At 42.9% G+C, this 20,857-nt stretch overlaps 2 protein-coding genes across 4 annotated transcripts in view; one reads left to right on the top strand and one right to left on the bottom strand.

The window, feature by feature from the left end:
- Nucleotides 1-5,921, top strand: part of ACTR8 (actin related protein 8) — a 17,130-nt gene extending 11,209 nt beyond the window's left edge. The window contains exons 9-13 of one of the 2 annotated variants that reach the window (XM_028518391.2): nucleotides 362-457; nucleotides 933-1,073; nucleotides 2,763-3,027; nucleotides 3,725-3,888; nucleotides 4,692-5,921. In XM_028518391.2, the coding sequence (XP_028374192.1) occupies nucleotides 362-457; nucleotides 933-1,073; nucleotides 2,763-3,027; nucleotides 3,725-3,888; nucleotides 4,692-4,835 (810 nt within the window). In that variant the 3' untranslated portion in view covers nucleotides 4,836-5,921. The remainder of the gene's footprint in view (nucleotides 1-361; nucleotides 458-932; nucleotides 1,074-2,762; nucleotides 3,028-3,724; nucleotides 3,889-4,691) is intronic. The other variant, XM_036030912.1, reaches the window with a different exon arrangement.
- Nucleotides 5,291-20,857, bottom strand: IL17RB (interleukin 17 receptor B). 2 transcript variants are annotated; one of them, XM_036030916.1, is made up of 12 exons: nucleotides 20,665-20,793; nucleotides 19,678-20,024; nucleotides 18,840-18,864; nucleotides 17,896-18,036; nucleotides 16,138-16,265; nucleotides 15,562-15,688; nucleotides 13,810-13,857; nucleotides 12,240-12,379; nucleotides 11,781-11,858; nucleotides 10,453-10,552; nucleotides 9,223-9,321; nucleotides 5,291-8,176 (listed from the first exon to the last, which is right to left on the bottom strand). In XM_036030916.1, the coding sequence occupies exons 4-12, from the start codon at nucleotides 18,017-18,019 to the stop codon at nucleotides 7,617-7,619; spliced, it is 1,404 nt and encodes a 467-aa protein (XP_035886809.1). In that variant the 5' UTR covers nucleotides 18,020-18,036; nucleotides 18,840-18,864; nucleotides 19,678-20,024; nucleotides 20,665-20,793; the 3' UTR covers nucleotides 5,291-7,616. The 2 variants fall into 2 exon arrangements, with proteins under 2 accessions (XP_035886809.1, XP_028374438.1); XM_028518637.2 differs by lacking the exon at nucleotides 19,678-20,024 and having other exon boundaries at nucleotides 20,665-20,857.

Here is a 20,857-nt window from a genome sequence, read left to right as displayed (position 1 = left end):
TTTTATACTCTGTTTTAGATCTTTTTTTTTTTTTTACCTTTTCAGGTAGCACACTTCTGAATAAAAAAACTTAAAAAATACAAGACTAAGTAACATTCCTCAGTTATTGAGAGCATTTGTTTAATGATTTGGGTCATTGTATTAGTATTTATCAATAATGAAGAAAACAATAAATGCAGGTGCTGGATATTTCACAAGTGTTAAAAAGAAAGCAAGTTAACATTGAACTTTTAAGTTTTAGTGGGTGTGGTAGCAAGCCTTTTTGTAGGTGAGGTTTAGGTGGTAGGGAGGCTTAATTGTAATTCGAAGAGTTTACATGCACTTGTACTGATTCACTGACAGCATCTTTTCCTGGAATCAGGACATCTCTGGGCTTCAGGACCATGAGTTTCAGATTCGACATCCAGATTCCCCTGCCCTGCTTTACCAGTTTCGATTAGGAGATGAAAAACTCCAGGTAACACATGGGTATATATTTGCATGGGTAGAAAGAAAGCCAGCCAGGCTCAGACTGAGGGACTATTTACCTGCTGGAAACCTCAGGAGGTCAGAATGTGAACTGGTTGTAGATTATTCACTAACCCAAAGTAGAACAGATCTGAGGACCATCTTTGCAATTAGCCACTATGTGATTAGCCATTTAGAGAGTGAGGTTTCATTCTTATTAGGTAATTATAAAGTAGGTTACTACATACTATGCATTTACTTTGAGAGTCTCTGGTGTCATATCACACTTCAGTTAGATGATAAACGAGTTTTCTTGCCTCTCTGCATGAAAGAAAGAATGCTACTGCTCCAAAAAAGAACAGTATACAGTCTAACTTTTAGGATCTAATCAGCCAGTTTTGCTTTTTGGAAGAACAAAATTTAATGGGTCAGTTTTTTCAAGACACAGTATCTTGGGTTGACCATTCTTTTTCTTCCATGCACAGGCTCCAATGGCTTTATTTTATCCATCAACCTTTGGAATCGTTGGACAAAAGATGACAACTCTGCAGCACAGATCCCAGGGTGATCCTGAAGATCCTCATGATGAACATTACCTGCTGGCGACACAGAGCAAGCAAGAACAGGTCTGCGGGGATTCTGGTATGCAGGCAGACAGTTTTATCTACACAGGAGAAGTTTGCCCATAACTAATAGATCACTGCAGTCACTGCCATCTGACAGCATCCTAAAGCTGATACTGTTTTTATTTTTTTTTTAAGATTTTATTTATTTTTAGAGAGGGGAATGGAGGGAGAAAGAGAGGGAGAGAAACATCAATTTGTGGTTGCCTCTCGTGCGCTCCCCCTACCCCCACTGGAGACCTGGCCCACAGCCCAGGCATGTGCCCTGACTAGGAATCGAACCAGTGACCTTTTGGTTCGCAGGTCATTGCTCAGTCCACTGAACCACACCAGCCAGGGCTGACACTGTTTTTAGAGCTTTAGATAGAATCTAAATTTGAAATCTGGATGATGGATTTTTTTGTTCAGCAGGCATTCATCTAATTCTCAGAATACCAGTCCACACATTGAAAGGTTAAATTAGTGGAATTACTTTTGAATATTCATCCATAGTTAATATTTCTAGTAAAATTTCACCTATATTTAATTATAATATGTGAGAGGTGTGTGGCATAGGCAAAAAGCTAGATTTCTTTGTCCAATGCTAATCCCAGTAACAGGAAGTCTAATGCAAGGGCAGGTTATTACTTGCTAATAAAACAGCAGCTCATGGTGGAGAGAAGAGGGCTGTGTTTTCTAGTCCTCTTCCCTGTCCCAAAGAGGGGCACAAAGTGATTAGAAAAGGTCTGAAAATGAGAATTTCCTAACAGTCACTGGCTCAAGAATTCCACTAAAAGACTCCACTTAAAAACTCAATTCAAGGGAAGAAAAGCTTTGTCTACACTTGACATCTCAATTTTAAATTCTAATCCATAATAGTAAGGTTCTGAGACCCGCCCTCCCTGCCAGGGACTCCTTTAAAATTGTCAGTGCATCCTCTTCTGTCCATCACCCCTCACTCCCAAGTGGGTGGTTGTATACTCTGGTGTATTTCTTCTCTGCATCACGCCTAAGGTTTTTTGTTTTTGTTTTTGCAGGGGAAGGTTACCCCCTCAGGCCTTAGTGTATAGTAGTGTATGGGTAGGGGGGCAAAAAACCCAGAATTTATTTATAAAAAATTGTGTATTTATTCTTATGTGTTTAAACTTCAATCACCTTTAAAGTACTCTCCATTTGATTCAATACACCTACCTATCAAGACTTTTTTTTTCTACTGCTCAAAACAGTTTCTGAACTAGTCGATTTTGATGCCTGTTTGTGTTTCTGCCATTTTTTGTTTCACTTTTTCCATATCCACATCAACAGAACATTTTGCTTTGAGGATTTTTTTTCATCGAGAAAACAAAATTGACCTCGCTCAGGGTGAGATCAGGTGAATAGGGAGGGTGAGGCACAAGGACCATGACGTGTTTTGTCAAATACTGCTGAACACTCAGTGCGGTGTGGGCTGGTGCACTTGTAAATCACCCATCATGAAACAGACAGACGTGTTGAAAGAGTCTTTGAAATCCACTGAAGCTAAATGCAACCTCTCACAACAACACCAGCTGGCACACTGATACACATGGATTCCTGGAACACTCACCTAGCTGGGGAAACTTGTACTACAAGGGGTCCCCCTGATCTAGCGGTAGGAGGTATAGCTGGAGAACATCGGCAATGTTCTGTCATAATCATATCATCTACTTGATTGTCCTTTTCATTGATCTAAAGTCTGCAAAAGCTACTGCTGACCGAAAGTCTGCATCCAAACCCATTGGATTTGAAGGAGATCTTCGTGGGCAGTCCTCTGATCTTCCAGAAAGACTCCATTCCCAGGAGGTGGATTTGGGATCCTCCCAGGGAGACTGTCTGATGGCTGGCAATGACTCTGAGGAGGCCCTCACCGCTCTGATGTCAAGAAAGACTGCCATCTCGCTGTTTGAAGGGAAAGCGCTGGGCCTGGATAAAGCCATCCTTCATAGCATAGACTGCTGTTGTAAGCACATTGGGGGAAGCTGAGAGATAGCAGTTAAAGGAATAGGTTCAAACTAGGGTATGGTTGTGCATTGTTGCATAACATATTCAAAAACAGTCAAGCACCTGCCTTGTGCTTACATTGTTGGGTGTTGGGCATTGGTTCCTGGCCTTGTTGGAGGAGACCAAAATAAGGCAAATTACCACACAAATGTGAAATTATAACTGGCAGATGCAACAAAATTAAACTAAACAGTGCTGATTGAGGGGTTTAATAAGGGATTTTTACTCCATAGGGGGAGTTATGGAGGGTGGAAGTCAGAGAAGCTTCCTTGGGGAAGAGCCACTTGACAGAGATCTGGGCAGATCTGACTGGCCAGTCAGCTGGGTGGCATTCCAGGCTGAGGAAGAAGGCTATGAGGGCCAGAATGGCTAGGACACAGGGTGTGAGGATAAAGCTAGAGAATTGAGTACACACCACACTGGACTTTTTAGGCCCCCTTAGAGATTTTGTTCATGCTGCAAGTAGCAAGGTAGGGACAGCAACCTGCTCACATTTGTGTTGGCAAGGTTACTCTATGGCTGCGTTGTTGAGGAGGGGTTAGAGAGAACTTTGAGAAGGCTCTTGCAGTTACCCAAGCAAGACATGATGTTGGTTTGGCCAAGGGTGGTGGTACATATGGAGAAAAAGCTTGGAAGGGCTTTCACTGTCTTTGCAGCATCTGATGATACCAAAAAGAAGATGTACAGCTCCATCCTGGTGGTGGGAGGTGGTTTGATGTTTCATAAAGCACAAGAATTTCTGCAGCACAGAATTCTCAACAAAATGCCACCTTCGTTCAGGCGAATTATTGAAAATGTGGAAGTAATCACAAGGCCTAAGGTATGTTGATGGTGCAGGTTGAACTGTATGCAAATGAAATCAGCATTGATTATTTCTGATTCTAATGTGTGTGGGCAGATAAAATCCTAGAAGTCATAAGCTTGTGCCTGGGAGTTCTTAAGGATTTGGGTCAAGTGGAATTATTACTTACAGCAGGTCACAGGTGTGGGGAAAGGAGCCTGGATGAGGGGGACTAGGTTCCTGGGTTTAAGTCCCTGCTGTGCTCTCTGAAGCTAGCAGGGCTGACTCTGCCTTGGGAAGGATGGTGGAGCAGGGGGAAGACTGACCCATGTCACACCATCAGCCAGAACAACTCCGCTGTGATCTCTCTCATATTAAGGAACTGCTGCTGGTCCCTGGACCAGGTGATCTTTAAGAATCTTTTAGGCTTGAACTGTCTGGAAATACAAGCCTAGTAATTGAGAAACAGATTGTGCCTATATTACATTATATCTCGTGGACAATCCTGGGAATGTTCTTAATTTTAATCCTGAGGAAGAGATTGTAGGATATATTTATTCTACTCAAACTTAAAAGTTACTTATTTCCTTATATATGTTCTGCCTTCAGGGATGACTGTGTAATAATAGTGAATAGTAGCAGTTTCAGTAATAAAAACTAAAAAGTTCTCTTGTCAGTTGAAACAAAGACACCTGAAATGTAAGTTCAGGGGTCTAGCATAGGTTGAAAATCTGGCTTATTAGTTCTTGACTCAGCAGGACTTTTTCCACCCCAAAATTCAAATAAATTATTAAGTGTATGTCTTGTGTAAGTGTGCTGACATGTCTTTATCACTGCTCTAGGACATGGACCCCCGGCTGATTGCATGGAAAGGGGGGGCAGTGCTGGCTTGTTTGGATACGACACAGGAACTATGGATCTATCAGCGAGAATGGCAGCGCTTTGGTGTCCGCATGTTACGAGAGCGAGCTGCCTTTGTGTGGTAAAGTGGGCAGGAAAAAGTCACTCTTGAAGGAAACCCAAAACAAGCCTCTTGATACTAAAGACTCTTATAGAATATGTATTTTTTATTTATTGACCTACAATTATAAATCTTATATTGAGGACCTGACATTGGTGTGAAATTACAAGCTGCTTCTGTATCAGGACATCTGAGGAAAAGCGTAGTAAGCTTTCCTGCCCCTTCTCAGGGTCTCAGAAACTCCCCAGTGATGGCACATGGTTGAGCAGTTGTCAAATGGTGAAGCTCTCATTTAAGCTGACTATTGAGTGTCATGAGACAGTGTCCTTCGACTGTGAGGGGGCAGGGGTGTGACTTGGGGCCTGAATTGTGAACACTGTATGGTCATGATATTTTCCCTGTTTGCAATGGCAAGCACATATGATGTGACTCATGTGCTTTTGGAATTCCAAATAAGAAAAAGTTTTTGGGGTTTTTTAAAATTTTCTGTTGGATTACAAAAACTATGGGGGCCCATTCAGGTCTAGATTTATCAAGGCAGAGGTTTAAGGCTAGGCTGGCTTTCATTACCCAACATGCCTGAGGATAGCCTTGGGAAAAGAAAATAGTCATTACTTGACCAAAGCAGAAAAGGAAAATTTGTTTCCTTCCTAAAGCCAAACAAATGATTTAGGAATAATTGAGAGTTGTTAGTATGTGTTGTACAGATAAGCAAGGCAATAGTTGCAGTTACTACTGACTTAATCATAAAGCACCCCTCACCCCACCCCCAGTTTTCCTTTACCTGAAGAACCCAGGGGCAGTATTTGGAGTTCTTTGTGTTCAGTATGATTGATTGACCTTGATCTGTGAGCAATCAAGCAAACAGTAAAAACAGAGTTATTACTGCCTTACTGAAGCCTTCTGAGCCCCTGGCCTAAGGAAGAGAAGGCCTTGTCTGGAGACAGGAGCACAGCCTGAGGGCTCAGAGACCTGGGGGGATTAGGGGATACCTGATTTCTTCCAGGCTCTTGCGCCTGCTTCCTTTCTCTCTGTCAAGAACTGGAGGTGGGACTGGGAAAAAGACAAACATAGGAGCAATTAAGGGGAGGGGATAAGTGTGGGATATAGAGTAAGAATGGTAAGAAGTCTTAGGACAGGGAGCAATGCTGGTAGTGAAGCATTTTGCTTTAATAAGAGTATCCTATGTATCCACCTAGTAGGTTAGGAACAAGGGAGAGTCCACCAATATAACAAAATTTAACTTGCTGCTACTATTTGGAATGTATGTCTTCAATTTGAAAATTGTATATTCTTTAAGAAATTTTCCATAATAAATTTATACAATATTGATTTTATATATGTTTCTGAGCTGTTTCAACACAATGTAGTGTTGGCTACCTAGTTTCAAAAACATAATGTATTTCTGTTTTTAATAGTTTTCCGTGTAATAGCATATTGCTGTTATAACTGGTAGATGTTGATTCAGAGGAAGTGGCTTCTGGCCTAAGTTTTGATATAAGCCATGTTCATCTTCTATTACCAGCACTTTTAAGCACCATGAGGACTGATCTTGACAAATGTGTGACCTTTACCACATTAAACATATTGCCTGAGTGATTGCTAAGTATCTGCTGGTAAAGCAGGACGTGGTGAGGTTTCATTCTATGCGTAGTTATTTTGGCTTTTATTTTATGCTTAGGACATGTATTAGGAGTGGCATGACCCTTTAAAAATAATCTACAGATACATTTTAGCAGTCATCTACTTGGAACTGGTTCACATTCTAGAGCATATTCAGTATTACATTGTGTGAAAAAACAGGCATTCTTAGAAAAACACATGTGTTAATACATATAACCTTTTGGTAACCTAAAATAAGAAAAAGATGCTTTTAGGAAAATAAAAAAGTTAGAAGGCTCAAAATACCACAGTAACTCTTGTGTTCTGTAAGTCTGTGGTAGTTGTTTTTTTTTTTTTTTTTTTTTTACTTAAGTTAGCCATTATAATAACTCATTTATAAAACTACTTTGAGAGCTATCCTCCAACATAATAGGAATTTTTGTTTCTAAACCCAAAAAGTTAATGTAATAACCAAAAAACTCTGAACTATGACAATAACCTCTAACAGCTAAGTGGGCAGAAGTAGACAACAGGTCCACATGTGTATTGGTGTTCATGTTAAAGTTACCTGTACAACAAGCAGATAGGACATTAACCTAGTTCAGAGAGGGATGGTCTTACAAAAACACCAAATAATACAAGTGGTTACACATATACTAGGTCATCTGATGAGCAAAGATGGGTTATATTTTTATATTAAAAATAAAGACGTGTGTAACAGGGTTTTTACCTAAGAAGTTATTGAGTGAATTAACAAGGGCTTACGAAATTTGGCATTCATTAAACTTAGAATGTTACAGAAGTAAACAATTCTACCTCCAAGGCAAGGCACGGACAATTCAAGACCACACATTGAGTTGGAAGATGCTTTCTCACTGCATTGTCAGGATGGTTACAGTTTTACATTATAACTATTCTTGATTTTTAGTTATGAAAGTGATTTAGCTTTGTAACTATAAATTTAGTTTCCATTCTTTAGTTAATACTACAGTAGCCAGTAATATTTTAAGTATTGGCATGAAAGTTTAATTGCTAGACTAAAGTACGTATCTTGTTATGAGTCCTCCCTATTCCTTTTGCTAATGCAGGTATATATAAAATCTTCCCTACAAGTCACCCATACAATAAACTTCACAATCATCACAGAAGCTTTTTCTAATTGGAGGGGTAGGAAGCCTTCAAGTTCTCATTTCTAATGGGAGGGCTACACAAAGGAGCAGCTGTTGTGGCAGGCTCGCAGCCTTTTTCGTGCTGACCTGTGCTGCTCAGCATGGAGAAGTTCTGTGCAGAAAGCGGTAGCTTCCTTCATGAGGCGGTACTTGGGGCAGACGTTGAGAGCGTGGTAATCGTCTTTGGTATCAGCCTCTTGAAAATAGACCACTATGTATTTGTGCACATGAGTCTGGCTTCTCAGATCGCTGCAGAAGAGGTTAAAGGCCAGGGGGAACAGGTCTTGGGAGTTCTTACAGGGGCTGCCCTCACTCTTGCCACAGGTACCATCACATACAGTGTTGACATCATTGGAAAGAAGGAAAATGATTTTGTCTGCTGCTTGCTTCTGAGTGGTAAGCCAGTGCACGGGACCCATCTCAGCTATTTTCTTTTTCTGCCACTTGTCAAGGATAACCTCAGTTCTGCAATGATTTTGAAGAAATTCAGTGAAGTAACAAACCGTGTGCTGGAAACATATTTCAGATGGGTAAACCACAAGAACCTTAATGAGGGGCAGTAGCGTGGTGGTAGGGAAGGAAGTCCTGTTCCTTTCTGTGGAGAGAGAAAAGCATTTGTCATCTATGAACAGCAGATGACAGGCTTTCACTGTAAAGACGTAAAAGCCGTATTTTCTAAGTCCTGGCCACTAAATCAGTTCTCTTAATCAAGCCATACCTTTTCAGGTAAATTCATAGGAATTGTTCCATTTTAAGGTACTCTGTTTTAGGTGGGTTGTTGTAACTTGGGTGTTTTTAGTGCCATAGGCATATAAACAGGAACAACCTGACTGCTGCCCTTCGTGTTTGGAGTTGGGTCAACTCAGTAGTTGTTCCGTTTTCTACCTGCAGGTGGTAGAGTTTCTTTACCACTCCTTAAGGTTCAGTGGTGCCCCATTTCATCTGGAACTTAACTGGAATGGTGCCCTCTGTGTGCTAGTGAACACAGGCTACCTTTGAAAGTACTATAACCAATGACAGGCCACACGACATCTTCTGAGTGTCCGTATTCCTGAGGTCAGAGTTCCACATGGCTTTCTTAGTGTAGATCATGAGATTGATCTCAGTCTATCTACACCATCACAGAGACTCACAGTCCGCATTTTTATTTCCTTTTTTCCACATGGAGAGGAGGAGAAGCAGAAGCTTTCAGTGTACCACCCTCTAGTCAGCTATCTACAGAGTCTGGCTTCTGTAGTCAATCCTCAATGTTTTAATGTTGGCAAGGTCCTTAGATTATATGAAACCAAGTAACTGGTGTTGTTACACCTTGTAAGAATTATTTTTTAAAAAGTAGGAACTAGCAGAGAGTATCTATCACAGATACACTGCCATTCCTTGTTAGCTATCTGCCCATTTCAGTACCTGTCAATGCCTCAATGGTGAAAATGAAACAGATGCTAGTCACCGGATCTGGAGGTCCTGATCCCTGCTTTACCTTACTTAGCAGATATGATCCAGTCAGTATATGTCTTTTCAGAAGATCTCTTAAGACATTAAATAAATGCTATCTGACTCCTGTCCAATGCCAAAATGTGATTGCCTCTAGAGGAATCTCCTTCAAAAGCAGGTTTCTTCGATGCATGGCATCATAACCCTTACCACATTTCCACGTTAGATAGATCCCAACCACCAGCACCCATGTGGCCACCAGCAGAGCCAGGAGGAGGAGAGGGAGCCAGCCACTTGGCACATGTCTGCCTGGAGAAAACAAAGCTTATCACCTTGAGCAAAACAAAACCAAATTACCTCCTACTTGGAAACTAAGATTTTTGCTCTTTTTGCAGAGTTCAGACCCCTTTAAAACCAAGAATCAATCTAAGGATTGACCAAGGATAAACTAAGGATAGGTCTCTAAGGGGTCTGAAGAATAGTGTGTTTTTCTAGTGTCCAGATCTATTATTTGATTCTCAGGATATGAGAGGAGATTAAGACTAGTTCTCTAAAATCACTTTGGCTTCTTACTCCATATTTATACTAATGTAACTAGAGTTTACATTTGGTTTTTTGTTCTTTGATGAATTAACTTTATTCTGGGAGCAATTACTTAATATGTAATACCCATACATGCATTTTTAAAGGTTGTTCTGTAAGACAGGAAATGTGGGGGATAAAGCCACCTCCTCACAGGATGTCAAGGATCAGGTACGCTCTGGCTCCCAGATGTGCTCAGGGACCCAGGGGCACTGTGCCCACACAGAGTCAGGACTGTTAGGCACCTGGATTGTTGTTAGTTGGTTTGGCTAAGTTTCTAAAAATAACACCTTCCAAGTTTTGGCCCCATTCCTGGGCTAATTCTAGAACATTTTATTTGTCCATCTGTAAGTGGAGGTACTAACATCTCTAAACCCAGAGACACATTTTCCAGAACATGCTGCTCTCAGGCACCAGTGAGGCGTGTCTTTCGGTGCCAGTATACTACTTTGTTATCCAAATGTTGGCCACGTGATCCCATCAAGTTATAGCAACAGGTAGGCCTAGGCCACTCAGACTGATAAGATACGAACAATGCAGTGAAGTGCATGTTCCTTTATAAACTCAGTCCTTTTATGCTCTTCACCTTTTTTAAGCAGATCCTTGTGGCTCTAAACATCCATTCTGCACTGTTTATTTTTTCCCCTTGTGTATATTCTGCTTTATAAAGGATCACAAGGCAATTTTATAAATAAAGTTTCATCTTATTCAGCTCTGACATCTTTGCCTCATACACAGGCAGGGACTCTGTCACATCCCCCACACACCCTGTCACATATTGAATGGGGCAGTGGTGACAGCTGGCCTTTCCTGCTGTGAACCTCTCCGATCATCCTGTGACAATGACTGGGCACTCACTGTTATCTGGAGGGAAGGAGCCACCTGTTTGTGGGCAAAGCACAACAGTTCCTTTGCGACGGATGCAGTCATAGCCACAAGTATGGAAATACGGAACCAACTGAGGGAAAACAAGAGGATCAGAAAGTTCCACCAAACTGCAGAACAAAATCTCACCATTATTCCTACTTCCACCGAAACTTCTCTTCCCCTTTTTTCCTGGTTTCAACCCTGCTGCTCCCTCTTGTAATAGGACTTTTTTTTTCCCCCTTGGTCACACTTCAGTGATTAAGACCTCAAGTCCAAACCAGTGTCCAAAGACTGAAGCGCCTTTTAAGTTTCCTGGGGTCTGAACCTAAACTAAATGTAGCTAACATGTCAGTTTCCATATCTAAACAGGTTAGGTTACACTAGGTATATACAAGTATTTCCTCAAAAGAACAAACAGCAGTAGAGCTCCTATTAAGTCATGCTTTATGACAGGAAAGTACCCTGGGACTAGGAAAGTGTGGTTCCCTGGAGGAGGGTGTAGACAGGCATCTGGCACAGCAAGGTTCTGCCTTTATGTTCCAGAGAAAGAAAAGGAAAAGCTCCTTATATCTTGGGTGAGGCTGTATCTCACTGAGACCCTCCATGGCTCACATCATAAACTCAGATTTGAATGGGACCAGAGAGCATCTGCTAGTCTTAACTTCTATTTTCGTTTTTTTAATCCTCCCCCAAGGACATTTTTTTTTTCATTGCTTTTAGAGAGAGAGGTAGGGAGAGAGAAACAGTGTAAGAGAGAAGCATCGATTGGTTCCCTCCCATACGCACCCAGATCAGGGACTGAACCCACAACCTTTCGATTACGGGGTGATGCTCCAACCAATTGAGCCACACCAGCCAGAGCTCAATTTCCTATTGTCCATCTGAGTAAACTGAGGCCCTGTGAGGACAGGCAGTTGCCCTTCAAAGTTCACACACTAATCAGGAAACCAAGCCTTCACATTTCACATGGTTTTAACACTTCATTTTACAGTTGAAACTGAAGCTTGGGAAAATAAAATGGTACTCCTGTCTGAGAATTACTCATTGGCTTTGTGACAGAACATGGAAATAAAAGCATTTTGGAAATTCAACAGCCACTAATAAAAGCATAAGACACCATAACTGTAAGGTCAGCTTCCTGACCTCACCACTGTAAAAACTAAGACAAGAATTGCCCATTAACATCACTTAATGTAAGACTGCTGGCAGAAATGATCAGGAGAGAGCTCACCTATTCCAGTTTTGAAAGGACTCATCAAAAGCAATTAACGGTGTAGAAATCAGTCTTCCCCTCCCCAAAGCTCCTCACTGAACTGTACCTGGACCACAGCACCTTCACTGTCCTCAGTCACTGGAACCATGATAGAAGTTCGAGTTAGTTTGCTCCATGCAGATAACTGAGACAAAATCAATAGTTAGGAACCGTATGAGTGAGTAGATCAATGACTGCCAGTGAAGTAACCACTCTCCTCAAAATGACTTTCAATTCATTAGACTATATGAATGCAGATTCATTTCATACTTCTGACCTTCTCTCTACCTGTATTTCAACTTAGATTCAGAGGGACATTTCCAGTGATGCCCCCACTGGACTTATTTTTCTCTGTTGAATTAATCAAAATCACCCAGCACAGTTGGACAGTAGACAGTTCTGCCTATGGTCTCTTAAAAGAGAGCCTGTCCAGGGAATCCTGGAGTGCATATGTTTTTCTTCAGTAAGGTAAGGAAAGCTGGAGGTTGAGGATGGGTGGTGTTAAGGAAATGAAGGGAAAGAGTACCTCCAGCGAAGAACTTGCAGTTGAAAAGTTATTTTGGATAACAGCCATGTATTTGTTTCCAAGGGGACTGGTTGTAAAATTGACTTCTACTGTCTTCTCGTCCTTCTTACAAGCAGTGATGTTTGGGTCCCAGAGACTTCCTATCAAGAGAGAATCACACAGATGAAGTTGCAAACTCTTCTTTCATCTACGTCCCCCAAAGGGCTTGACAAAAACAAATACAAGTCCCCAGGCACACATCCAAGAGATGCAGGCTGCACTATACAGTGTACTTTTTATTTGTCATTGTTCCCAGAATCTCAAAATAGCTGCTGCCCACAAATTTTAAGGACCTCAAGTCACTGCTCCACTTCCCCAGGCTGAGGATGGTGGGCAGTATAGACTGGGTTCTGCTGCTCACTTCTGTTCTCAATGTCCATTTTGACTTAAGGGCTGGGATCAGTGTTTTCTCCTTTCCAGGGTGGGGAGGACAAGCCATGTGTTGGGGACTTGTCTAAGATTATAGAGCAAATGAATTCAGGGTCAGGACTACAACTACCAGAACATCCTCGGGTTCTAGGAGCTTCATCCTTCAAACCACTCTGCCAGCTTTCCTAGATGTGAAGAAATAAGGAAATGTCTCACAGGATTCCCTGACAGGTCTACTCCCTGAGAAGAAGCCAGTTGTTTCACTCATGAGACTTGCAAATCAGCACTAGGTTAATTTCCAGGAAGGTAATATATAATAGCATGCATTATGTTCCCCATCTAGGAGACCATTTCAGGCCCTAGCTCAGGTGGCCTTTGGGAGTGGCTCTAGGACTGACTGAAGGCCCCCAGACCTCTTCATATCACCATTGCCCTCCATACTCCATACTCTCGGCACAATGCTCAAGTCTGCCAACAAGGAGACCACGTGTAGCTCAGCCTGACAGGGTGCACAGGGATACCTTATGGGATGGGGGTTTGTAAAAGATGGGGACCAATTCCCCCAAATACCTCTAATTTCTTCAGCATCCTAAGACTATATTACCCAGAAATTTATGCAAGTCCTTGTACAATCCTTGGAAATTTGACACCTGGGACTGTTTGTCGTGAAGGGTCTGATTTCAAAACACAAAGAGTAGGGGCAGGTTCTAGTAGCCTGGCATGCAAGAGATGACCCCTGTGAGGACACAGGTTGAGAACATGCTGTTGGTTCATTACTTCAGCTAACACTCCCACCTTGAATGTTTGTTAATCCAAGCAGGTTCTCAGAGTCCCCATGACCACAGGTCAGTGGTATTGGTATATGAGCAGGTGGAAGGACTTATGGATCACCCCTCCAGTCAGGAACAGCTTATGAGCGGCACCACCATCAATGCGGTTTGAGCTAAAATGTTTGTTCAGCCACTGGGGTGGGGCATTTTTCTGTGAGTGTTGCTCACTACGAAACCCCACTAAGGGTCTATCCTTCCCTGGACAGACTGGATGTTTGATTCAGTGGGCAGAGAAACTCAACCTCAGTGTCTTCATGGAAGATGGATTGAGTTGTGCTGGCTCAAGTTATGAGTTTCTTTAAGAAACAAAAGCAAATTATGTATTTACTTACCTGCCTCAATGCACTTTTTTTTGTATTTCATTACGTGGTCTAGGCAGCCTGGAAATTTGAATGAAAGTTTTTACATTTCAGAAAAGATACCTCTGCTCCACCCCTTGCCAACAAGTAAACACACATATATGCTTACCACACCCGTATGAATTGTCAGAACATTCGAGATATGAGGTAAGATTGCAGATTTAAATAGGACACTAACATTTTACTGTTAAACAGAAGATTATCTAACCATGATGTGGTGACCAGAGTCTAATTTCAATATAGTCTTTATCACAATAGGATCTATGATCCCCAGGAGAAGATTCAAACAGTCCTTTAAAATGAGATTTGGTAATATGTGTAAATAGGGCCCCTTCTAGTAGGTGGAGCTTAATCCACCCCACACTCCCACCATAGGATGGTAGGCTTAGTGACTTGTTTCCAAAAACTAGACTTGGGAAGGGGAAAAATAGTAGATTTACATGCAGAGGTCTGCCAGATGCCACTTAACCAAGTGACAAAAGTAAACACCACCCATGATGCATGGATGCCACATGCCCTGATAGGATGCCATGGGAAGGGTGCCTCATCCCTGCAGTGTACTCAGACTAGGGGACGTTTCACAAGATGCTGGCCAGTGCTCCCCAAGACTGTCAAGGTCATGAAGAACAAAGAAAGACTAAAAAGCTGTCACAGACCAAGGGAGACTAAGGAGACACAACAGACAAAATGCAGCTGAAACAGAAAGAGGACATTAATGGAACAGCAGGTGAAATCCAAATAAAGTCTGGAGCATAGTTAACAGAAATGCACAAATGTTGGTTTCCTAGTTGTGACAAATGTCCCATGGTAATATGAGATGTTGATGATAAGGGAAACTGGGTGAGGGGTATATGGAAACTTAGAACTATCGTGGCAACTTTTCTATAAATCTAAAATTATTCCAAAATAAAAACATTTACATTTTTAAAAGTATGGTATGACACTAAGAACATCTGGGACCACAATCTCAAAGAACATGATTAGAAATTGCCCATTTGGAAGTTCACCTGACAGAGAACAGGCATAGGGTAGAGAAGAGGTGACCCATCCCAGACGGGGGTGGTGTGGGAACCGCTGTAGCCAGACACCATGCTGGACCCTGTCACACATGACCCTGTCTCATCCTCACTGCAGCGTGTGTGACATTGCAGGTGTAACACTAGAGACCTGACTGTATGCCATAGAGCAGGAGAAAAAAACCAGCATTCAACTTGGGGCCACACTGCTTCTCACTGACAGTTCAGGGGATGAGCCTACTGGTGGTTGTACATCCTCAGAGATTGAGGAGCATGCTATCAAACAACACAGCATGTTAGGAAGCCAAGACTAAGAAACGTTTTGCATAAATGACAGAGTATCTAAAGTGCGTGGATCAAGAAGGACTAGGGTTTGAATATCAGCTTCTCTTTTACTGTGTATGTAACCCAGGCCAAGTTACTTGAGAAGTTTCTTCACCTGCTATACAGGGCTATCCCAACCTTGGAGTTGTTAGAGGCTTAAATGACATGATGCATGTCAAGTGCTCAGCACAGTACCCACCACACAGAAATGGTCTTTTTCCTAAGTTTACCTCTTCTCCACTCTCGGTCGGTACAGTTACTATTGTGTCCATGTTTCAAGACTTGACAAGGCCAAACACCTTGTCCAGGGTAACCTGACCTCTCTATACCAAACCACATACCCAAAGCAAGCATCTCAGGAAGACAGAAGAGTGAGGAAGTTTACCTGGTGAGGTGAAATTCACAGACAAGGAGGGGCTGTCTTCATTCATATTTGCATTGGGGATATTATGGGCCCCGATGAAGTAGAGTGTGTTCAACTCTATGGGAAAGCCAACGTAGGAAAACATCCACTGAAAGGCAAAGCAAGGATCTCCTGAATTTCTGAAACACTGTGATGCAAAAACATAATAGTTTTGTATTGTCCTTTTCATTTAGAGTTTTATTCCTCAACTTACTGCTGAAACCTAGGTCTCTAGTCAATGTCTGCTTAGGGAATTGACCCCACACAATTTTCATTGTAACTCCCAGAATCAGAGAAGCATAAAATTTTAGAGCCAGGATATAGTCTAAGTTCAGCTCCCCGCACTCTGCTGAGGGGGAAAATGAGGCCAAGAGATGCTGACTTGCCCAAGGCACACAGCAGAGAAGTGTCCAAAACCAGGCTTTGAACCCAGTCACATGCTCTAGGCTGAAGTTGTAGCTGCACACCAGCCTGTGTGGGTAGCACATCATCTACATCCCCAAGCAAAAGGCCTTCCCAGCTTTAATGACAATTAACCAAGTTCCTCAAAATGCTTACTTTTCCACCAGAGGGTCTGGTCTGAGTCTGGAAGGCCTCTGTGTAATTGCACCTCACACAGCTGTAGGACTGCAAGTTGTTTTTGCCTGTCACACAGATCTTGGTGGCCTTCAACAAACGGATGCTGGCTGATGAGATAGACAAGAGAGTTTATTTAGCACTTAGTATGTTGCTGACTTGATGCTAAGAGTATACATGCCTCATTTCATACAACAGCCCTAAAGAGTAGGTACCGTTATTGCCCCCAGCTCATTGGGGTGAGTGAGGCTTAGGGAATCTCAGGGGGACTTGCCTGAGCTTACAAAGCTGCCTGGGGCCACAGACAGGTCTGTGGTACTGGTGTATAAGCAGGTACAGAATATGCATTACGATTCCAAAGCCCAAGCTCATTCCTCCTCACATGTGAGCCTGAATTTCACAGGCTACCTGCAAAGGTGACTCAAGCACTGCACTATTCTGGATTTCTTTAGAAGTAAAAACCCTCCAGAATGTCATCACCAAACCATACCTGTACTGACTGCACTTTTATCCATGCTAATTCTTATTCCTGGAGTGCCTTTTCTCCTAATCTCTGCTCTCCAGGGTTTACTCTGTGTCTATAACAACAGTTAGCAAATACCAGAGCTCACTCTGCTAGGTAGGGGGCCAAAAGCCTTATTGCATCACCTAATTTAAGTGGGCTTACCAGGTCCCTCTCCTTCTCCTCCCTGCCCCTATCCACTCACAGCTCCTTGAGGGATTCCTGACACTGTCCCTGTGACTGTGCCTGTAGCTGACTCACCTCTCTGTGCCTGGTACTCCCAGATTCCTGAACAGATGGAATTTAACTGAATTTAGCAGGTGGAAGCCACAGACATGAGCTTCAGGCACCCAGAATTTGTTCATCAAAAGAACACACAAGCTGCCTTGAGGGAATGCCAGGACTTCCACAATGCCACTGGGAAGTGGAAACAGTAATCTATCCAAGCCAGTGCCTTTCATTTTTTAAAATATGTTTTCATTGAATTTATTGGGGTGATGTAGGTTAATAAAATAATAGAGGTTTCAAGTATACAATTCTATAATACATCATCTGTATATTGCATTGCATGTTCACCACCCAAGCCAATGCTTTTCCTAAACCTGGGGGATCATCTCTGGCCTTACCACATCTTCTTCCATGAGGTGTAACATTACATACAGAGAAGTACACAGATCAGATGTGTTCTACCAAATGAGTGTGCACACTCATGCAGTCGGTACCCAGGTCAAGGAACACCCAGGGGTGTCTCTTATGCTTTTCCTTTCAGTCACCCCCACCACAATGGAACCACTGTCCTGACTCCTAACTGCTTAGATTAGTGTTGCTTGTTTTGCATCTTTAATTAATGGAATCATACAGTTTGTACAACTGTAGGCAAACACGCAGATATGACTATAGGAATTCTTTTGAATCTAGCTTCTTGGACATGAGAGATTCTTCCAGATTGTGTATCATTATAGATTTTTCATGCTCATTCCTGTATTGGATTCCATTCTGTGACTCCAATTCTAGTCAGGAATTTGAGTGCTTTCCATTTTTTGCCTATTGTGAATAATGCTACTGTGAATATTCTAGCATGTGTTTTTGGGTACATGTATATATATATATATATATATATATATATATATATATATATATATATTTTCTTCTGGGTATACGTCTAGGAATAAAATTAATGAATCCTATAGTCTGTACACGTCTGCTTTAGGCCTTAACTTTGATTGATGAAAACTTACCATCTGCCCGGAGTATCCAGCTTATGTTCATCAAAATTGAATAGTCCTCCGTTGCAACACTGGTTTTAACAGATTCCACTCGAAGGTCCCTCAAGTCTCCTGGGGTCAGAGTGTGGTTGACCATCCACTCTGGAGATGGTCCTGGGAGAAGGTGAGACTGCCCATGACACATCCCTCCTTGGCCCAATTTGATGATATCTCCTCTACGTGACCCACCCTGATCCGACCCTCATTCACAACCTGTCTTTGTTCCTGCTGAGGTAGGCCAGACATTTCTCAGCATTGACTGAATTATAACTGAGGTGATACTCAACCTCCTGGCCCCAATCTACAGAGCACTTGGGACCACTCCAGGTGACTCTGTGTGTGTGTGTGTGTATGTACGTATGTGTGTGTTTAGTGTATTTGACATGTTTTGGGGCTCAGTCCTGCCTTCCCCATGCCTCAGCCTGGGCTCCAGCCAGCTGGCCCACCAACTCTCACTTCCTACCTCCTAAGCTTTGCCAGTACCATCTCCCCCACCCCACCCCATCACCCTCCTCATCTACATTTCTTGGGCCGAAGTCCACCTAGTCTTTAAATGCTATGATCTCAAACACTCCCCTAAAACACTTGCTTACTGTTTCTGAGTATAAGTGACCTCCTTCCCACAGCATTCCATCTCCCTCTAAGGAGTGGCACACCTCACTTTCTGCCTTGCCCAGCCATTCCTGCCCTGCCTCTGCCCCTTTTACTGTCTTACTGGCCAGGAAGCCAGCTAATCTGAAACACCAGGAGCTCTACCTCGGGCAGAGAAAGGCTTCTTGTGCATCAGCTAACAAAGCAATGGTTCACCCGAAGCCTGGTCTCTGATGACCCACTACCTGGCTTCGGGCCTGTGAAAGTCCAATTGTGCTTTCAGTTTCGATGTGAAGCCCCAAATACCCATTTCCTAGTGCACCTACCATTTTCAGAGCCACACTGAATCGCCTGCAGGAGAGAAAGAAACCAAGTATCATGCTAAATGCCAGCAAACCACAAGCCAAATTAGTTGAAATACTATCTTTTTTCCTTAAATGTCTACACAAGTAACGAATGCTCAAAGAAAAGCTGAGCCAGTCCACTTCTCATTTTGGGGGAGACTAAGCTCCCCATGTAGCTAGCTATGATGGACCATAGATCAGCCATCCGTATACTAGATCCTTAAGCCTGCTTATCACCTCACTTCAAGACCAGAGGGGATGACTCTAGGCCATCATGAAAACCCCTTCACACTCTAATGTATAACCATAGGTTTTCAGGGCCATCTAGAGGTTTTGTTTGTTTGTTTTTAAATTTCCCCCAGGTTAAGGATTGTCTGTGCTAAGAAGATGAACAGAAGCAGCCATAAATGCATTTCATGGTACTCTCTCCAGGTTCTTTAAAACATTCCTCTTCTAATACAAAAAGACCAACTTACCTGAGCTATTTATAAAATCATAAAGCAATTGTGATCACATGTTATCTTTTCAAAAGAACTTAAAAAATACATATCATCAGTGCCCAAGCAAGGCCAGTACTACATCTTTTGGAATTCACTGCTCATGGTTTTTAATTAGATAATACAATACTTTGGTTTTGTAATAAAATCTTGGACCTTTCAGGCAGCAGCAAGTACTAGTGACAAGACTCAGTGTGATACGTCCACCAGGTCTGGAAGCTGATCCCCTCTCAGGCTCAACATTTCCAAACACCTTGTAAGACAAAAGGCAAGACTTGATGGTTTGAGTAATCTGGGTTTAGGAGAAACTGTCAGTCGCTCACCTTTGTCTTTTTGAAGCTGAACTCCAAGGGACGATATCATGAGGCATTTTTAAAGACAAATAAGCCACCAAAACCGGAGCTGAGTTCTGTCAAAAGGCTGATAATACAGGTTGCAGGAAGAAGCAAAGCAACAGCTCTAAACTTTAGAGTTCAAACTGTTGGCCTGACAGCAACCACTGCAAAGGCAATGAATTTGTTCTCTAGTGGGAAAGGCCGAGGAGGTGCCAAATTGAGACAGCAGTGCAGCAAGGATCCTCGCTGGCTGAAGACATCAGGGCACATGAATGGGGTTTCTCTCTCCATAACCATCACCAGATAACCACTATGCTTTTATGTTATATGCTGTGCTGAAAAGGTAGGGATATAATTTCAAATACTATTTTGCCAATGAGTGTTTTCTTCTTTAGTGAATCAGATTTCCTCAGCCCTTCAAGGCATTGGGGAAGAAAGGAAACTCCTGAAGGAGAGTTCGGGACTTACCAGCTTCAGGGACAAGACACCCCAGCACAACATGAATCAACATGACAAAAAGGTGGACTGGTAATGGAGAAGCAGCTCTTGTGCTCCAAAAAGTGGGCAGACTTCAAGACCCCCAGAAGAACAATATTGAGCACCTACTACCTACTGGGCTCTTTGCTGCTGTCTCACAGGCCTACCCTGTCCCTCCCTAGACTCTGGTGAGTTAGGTATTACCCTTTGTTTCATAGATGAGGACACCAAGGTTCAGTGAGCATAAATGACTGGATTAAGAATATAGAGTGACATTCGAACCTGGGTCTGTCCGATTGCCACTCCCCTGACTCCTGCTGCCTGAAGCCCGGTGCCGACTGGCCAGGACAAGCTGGGCTGCCCTGGGGGTACAGACTTGCTCTCTCTAGACCGCAATCCGCGAACACATTGAAGAGGTATGAACTGGCCGGTCGGCCACCTTCAGGGTCAGGACTCCAGGGCAGGAAATGAGGGAAAGAGGCGCAGACGGGGTCTTACCGGCTCTGGGAACACCGCACCCCAACTCAGCGCGACCAAGCTCAGCAACACTAACAACATCTCAGGGTCACCGCCCCCAACGGCGCTGGCCCCGGCCAGCCTCCCGCCGCGCTCTTATCCAGGCGCCCCAGGCCACCCCTCCAGGCTCCGCCTCCCACAGCGCCACCCTGGCCCCACCATCCCCTCCTCCGGT

This window comes from Phyllostomus discolor, chromosome 7 (assembly GCF_004126475.2).
Source record: "Phyllostomus discolor isolate MPI-MPIP mPhyDis1 chromosome 7, mPhyDis1.pri.v3, whole genome shotgun sequence".
In the NCBI taxonomy this organism is placed as follows: domain Eukaryota; kingdom Metazoa; phylum Chordata; class Mammalia; order Chiroptera; family Phyllostomidae; genus Phyllostomus; species Phyllostomus discolor.
Note: the sequence above shows the minus strand (reverse complement) of the source record. Positions and strands in the feature narration are given on the sequence as shown.